The 6,081-nt window shown below is 33.6% G+C and overlaps 1 protein-coding gene across 1 annotated transcript; it reads left to right on the forward strand.

Moving 5' to 3' along the window:
• Positions 1 to 3,485: 3,485 nt before the first annotated feature.
• On the forward strand, positions 3,486 to 5,994 carry LOC113120447 (HD domain-containing protein 2). The gene is made up of 6 exons (XM_026290256.1): positions 3,486 to 3,594; positions 3,669 to 3,790; positions 4,466 to 4,568; positions 4,640 to 4,708; positions 4,798 to 4,936; positions 5,558 to 5,994. The coding sequence occupies exons 1-6, from the start codon at positions 3,550 to 3,552 to the stop codon at positions 5,692 to 5,694; spliced, it is 615 nt and encodes a 204-aa protein (XP_026146041.1). The 5' UTR covers positions 3,486 to 3,549; the 3' UTR covers positions 5,695 to 5,994.
• Positions 5,995 to 6,081: the final 87 nt, after the last annotated feature.

A 6,081-nucleotide genomic window follows, 5' to 3' on the forward strand; every position in this document is an offset into this window, starting at 1 on the left:
AATGTTCTTTTAAATAATAAATTGCACCAAAAATGTGTGTCTTCTATTACTTTTTACACCTACCTGCATAAAGAATTACTTTCAATAGAAAAGTCAATGAATATCCCATTGCAGTCACGTTTCCTAAATAAGGTGTTTACATGACAAAGAAAATCAGTTAATACAGGGATATGTCAACACGTCTTATTTGGATTTTTAGAAATCAGAATATTAGCTGAAAGGAATAGTTCACCCAAAAATGAAAATTTGCTAAAAAAAAAAAAACGTAATAACCCTCAGGCCATCCAAGATGAAAATGACCTTGGTTCTTCATATCAAAATATTAGGAGAAATGTACAACATTATGTAGAAGTAATCATATTTTAGTCCAAAGCATTTTAAGTAAAAAATGTATAATGATGGATTTGTTAATTATAAACAGTTTTTTTTTTTTGCTTCATAATATGTTAATTGATGGACTAGAGTCGTGTGGATTATTGTAATGTTTTTATCAGCTGTTTGAACGCTCGTTCTGACGGCACCCATACCCTGCAGAGTTTTCATTGGTGAGCAAGTGATATAATGCTAAACTTCTTCAAATCTGTTCTAATGAAGAAACATCTCAGAAACATCTCATCTAAATCTTAAATGGCTTGAGGGTGAGTACTTTTTCAGCAAATTTAAATTTTGGGAAGAACTATTCCTTTAAAGACATTTTTACACGACACACATATAATCAGTACTATCACATATAATCAGTCAATTCTGATTAAAATAAAAATATTTTTGTGCATGTAGATTAGTGGCCAATTCTTACACATTTCTGAATCTCAAATGTATGGCAAGTCACTCTCACTTGACAGTATGTGTGGAGGTTCTTTACTCTGTAAACAGAGCGGGTCAGAATCTAATCACAAACACAGACAACACAGCAGCACTGAGCAAGGACGGCCTGTTAAAGTATCAGCGGGGTGCCGGGAGCAGACCTGCCGTCGTCCCCAACACACCCCTGTGAGTGATGCTCTGAAGACCCCACGTGCCCTCTGTAAACATACCCCAGCTCCACTGACGGGACAGCACCACATTCTCACGAGAAACTGGCGTTGTGTCCCACTATCCACATCCGAGGCAGTTCACACAACTTCCAGAGAGCTGCAAAATCCCCCAAAAGAGTTCCCAGAGCATTTTTAGCTTCTGTTTCTAATATTAGACCTTCTCTGGTCAACTGAGATCAAAGGTCGGCGGAACGCTTGAAATGTAATACAACCAAACAGTTAAATATAGAGGAAGAGACAATTAGTGAGATGAGCGGTCAGCAGCCCAGTGTCTCTCTGCAGTCAGCTGTGGGTCTATTTTCTGCTGCCAAAAGAAGAGAGGAAGGAACATCGTGTTTCCTGTAAATAAAGAGAGGAGTGCAGCTATCATTGTTTTGACAACGGAAGCAACGTCGGTGTCAGTCTTTTTCTGACACTCGTCACATCTGTGTGTGAAAAGAAGCATTCCCTACTGGCCCAGGGGTCAATTAGAACCATTCACAAGTTCAAATGAAGATCTCTAGGTCAGGTGACAGGAGTTTCTTGACTCAAAGGGATGAAGCGGTTCAAATTACATCCGTTAAGTTGCATTTAGAAACATGTCTTGAATTTCTTTTCAAAGTGATCTAAAACACAATACCAGTTCCAAATGATGATAAAATCTAATATTAATAGACTACATTTGCAATAATGCAAATTGCATCAAACGTCGAGAAGGAATCACAATAAAGAAATCCTGAAATTATATATTTAATATAAGATTATATATATATATATATATATATATATATATATATATATATATATATATATATATATATATATATATATATATATATTTTTTTTTTTAAGAAATTCTAACTTTTATTCAGCAAGATTGAATTAATCAAAAGTGACATTAAATACATTTTTCATATATGTATGTATGTATATATATATATATATATATATATATATATATATATATATATATATATATATATATATATATATATATATATATATATATATATATATATATATATATATATATATACGTTTCAACATAATGATTTGAAATAAAAAAATTACTTTCTAAGACTCCTAAAATTTTTTATCATAATTTCCACAAAAAAACATACTGTTTTCAGCATTAATAATAATGAGATATATTTTGTGGGCAGCAAATCAGCATATGAGAATGATTTCTGAAGAAGGATCTTGAGACAGTGAAGGCTGGAGTAAAGATGCTGAAAATTCAGCTTTGATCACAATAATAAATTACATTTTATAAATATACTGATATAGAAAACAGTTATTTTAAATGACAATAATATTTCAAAATGTTACTGTTTATATGTATCGTTGATCAAATAAATGCAGTCTTAATGAGAATATGAGGCTTCTTTCAAAAACAAAGTTTACAGATACTAAACTTTTGAATGGTAGTGTGTGTTTTATTGAATAAATCATCTAAACTTATTTTGTCAATTAATGACCATTTAAAATCATTAAAGCTGATAGCAGGTATCCCACAATGTGCAATATATCCACAGTACATCCTTACTGGTTGATGTTCAAGAAGTGATAACCAGAACACCCACGAGCAGGATGTATTGTCTACACCCTCTATAAATAGACCATACCTCCAGGAAACGGTGTCATGAGAAAAAGCAGCGACTTAGGTAGGGGAAGATGACCATCACAGAAAATCACACCATCACACACCCAAAAAAAGATTTGCGTGAGGAAGAGACTCGTATCCTGTAAATAATGAGTCATCCACCTCACATACAACACTGTTTAAAGCCTCGAATTTGCATTTTCTCAATGCATAATGAAACTTTAAATCATTGTGGTTTAATCTATATCATATTCTAGATGGAAATACAAAGCTCATCATTTAAATTTTACATTTCCTGTATTAACCTTGATTTAGTTTAATTTTGTATTCCCTGAGGAATGTGCACATGGTGAAGTGGGCATTTCTCAATCCCACTCACTTAATTTAAGGAAACACTGTAGACAACGTGAATGTCAAGGCCAAAACAACTGAGTGAAAAATTATTTTGAGAAAGAACAGATGGTTAAATTATTCAAATTTGAGAAGCACATGATTTTAATCTATGATAAAAGAAAGCAAATACGTGTTTTTGTCAGTTAACATTGATGTTTCACATAAACATTTCACTGGAGTAGTGAGAACACAAAAAATGGTAAAAAAAATAAAATGATGGATTAATTACTTTATTCAGTGTAATCAAAAAAATCCAATGTTAATAATTAGGAAAAATGTATTGTTTAAATTTAAATTTAAAAATGTTAACTTATTTTAATTATTTATTTAATTATATTATCTTTAATTATTATTCACTAAATTTTTTTTTTTAAATTAAGTAGGCCTACTGTATTTAGATTTTGCTGGACTTGTGTAGCGAGACGCTTGTATTCTTTCTCCATCTAGTGGTTGTTGCATGTCATTACAACAACCGGCAACTTGACGCCGTGGTTTACATCCGGGTCACTAACGTCAGCGTCCTATTTGTAATTTAACGGAATGGACGACATGTTACAATTCATGAAACTAGTCGGACAGCTAAAAGTGAGTGAAATTCAGATTAATACCATTGTTTTGCGCGTCAACCCATGTTATATTAACGTTTGCTTGTGTTACAGCGTGTGCCACGAACAGGATGGGTGTACAGAAATGTCAAACAGCCTGAGAGTGTGTCTGATCATATGTACAGAATGTCTATGATGGCATTAACCATACAAGACATCACTGTCAATAAAGAAAGGTTTGTATGAGGGGTCTTAAAACATATATTTTGCTTAACGTTATATGTTGACTGTTTAACATTACCTTGGAGCGAACGTGGATGTTCTTACTGATGGTCTTCGTGTTTATTTGGGAATGACGGTTTAATCCACAGGAGCCTCTCAACATTTAACGTTACATAACTTTTGGGAAGAAAACGCATTTTTTTTCTCGAAACGTATTTGTAACGTACTTCTCGTCAGTGTCGATAAAGCTGCACATGTATCCAAACACACAGATCCTCATTGTAAGGGAGTAAAAGTTTGTAAGGCGACAGTTGCTAAGGTATGATTTGAAGGCGGGGTTTAGAGAAGAGTCAATTCATTTATGCAATGTGCAGTTCACTGAGATTGATTCACATTTGTGCTGTTCACACTTGTGCTGTTCATTTTGAACCATTCACCCTTATTTCATTTGGTTCATTAGAATCATTCACATTTCTGAAGCTAATGTAGTTTCATTTGTGCGTTTCATTAAGATTCATTCACACTTGTTCGGTTCATTAGGATTCATTCATATTAGTCTTTTTTCCAGACCCATTTAGGTTAATGCTTAAAAACCTTGTACAATAATTAGCTTTCTACAACAACATACATTTAATAAAACCATTTATTTCAAATGAAACCGAGACAGTTATTCTACATTGTCTCCATAGATGCATGAAGCTGGCTTTAGTTCATGACTTGGCTGAGTGTATTGTGGGAGATATTGCACCAGCAGATAATGTTAGCAAAGCAGAGAAGCACAGAAGGGAAAAGGTATGATGGTTTAAGATTATTTTTAAGTTTGAAATATTTTGTGTGTAAACTTTGAAAGTCTTTCTCTATAGGATGCAATGGTGCACATCACAGGCCTGTTAGCTGATGGCTTACGGAAAGAGATTTACAGCTTGTGGGAGGTGAGTTGATCAAAACTTAACAAATGGACCGAGTTTTGTGTTCCTCTTTTTTTTTTTTTTTCGGAATGACTGGACTACATCTTTCAAAGGAGTATGAGACTCAGTCCAGTCCAGAAGCTAAACTGGTGAAGGAGTTGGACCAGCTGGAGATGATAATACAAGCTCATGAGTATGAGGAGTTAGAGGGGAAACCTGGAAGACTGCAGGAGTTTTTCACTTCCACTGAAGGTTTGATCTTTCTCAGTCATACACATATCCTAACTTCTACCAGCTCAGGATCTCAATGTAGAAATTTTGTCGTTCAACAATATATATTCTTCAGTGAATGGGTGCCGTCAGAATGAATCCATAAAGCTAATAAAAACATCACAATAATCCACAAGTAATCCACACATCTCCAGTGAACTGTGTGTGTGTGTCTATATATATATTGCATTCTTTTGTGAAAAAGTCATCTTGCCTCAATTAGGAGAGAAATAGATCAAGGACTGTTTACAAGCAAAAACTTGAGTTATTGTTTACATAGTATATGTACTGTGTATATATAAAATACACACACATGCATGTATATATTTCAGATTTTTTAAAAAGATATATTAGTTATTTATGATTTAAATTATATAAATATAGACATGTAAATATTTTCAAAATATATACTGTATGTGTGTGTGTATATATACTACATGTATGTATGCAAACACCCATTTCTTTTCTTTTATATTTTCATCTTTTAATTTTGGGGGGAACTATTCCTTTAATTTTATGCATATATTTGAGAATGCAATTTTCAAAACGTACAAATAATAGCTTTATATTTTGCCTGTTATGTATTTTCTCCTCTGATCACAGGGAGGTTCCATCATCCGGAGGTGTTGGGTCTGGTGAAGAGTTTGAATGAGGAGAGAGCTCGACACATCGCTGCTAAAGGAGATAATGATACAGAGAAGACCACTGACACAAACCCTCACACCCTAGCGACACCATGATCTCAGTTCCTGTCAGGCTATGAAGCTACCTCCACACATCTGGACACAAGAGTGTTTATTTTGGCCAGATTAACTGTGTTTTATTCTAATCTTATTTAATTGCACAGAAGCATGGTTTGCTGTTGTTCGACGTTTGTGTCTTGTTTGTTTGAATGCTCTGCAGGACGCAATTTGTTTCCACGGTTGCAGTTTTGATAAAAATTCATTCTTTTTATTTAAACCAAAATGAAATGTGTATTTTGATCAGCATTTACTGCCTTCCGGTAACTGATGTTTCAATAAAAATAGTATTTCATATCAGTTGAAACTGATTTTACTTTGCTGAATGCATGAAAATGGAAGGGAAAAATAAATACAACTCATCCTGCAATAATTATAACAACGTTC

The sequence above is a fragment of the Carassius auratus genome, chromosome 20 (genome assembly GCF_003368295.1).
Source record: "Carassius auratus strain Wakin chromosome 20, ASM336829v1, whole genome shotgun sequence".
NCBI lineage: Eukaryota > Metazoa > Chordata > Actinopteri > Cypriniformes > Cyprinidae > Carassius > Carassius auratus.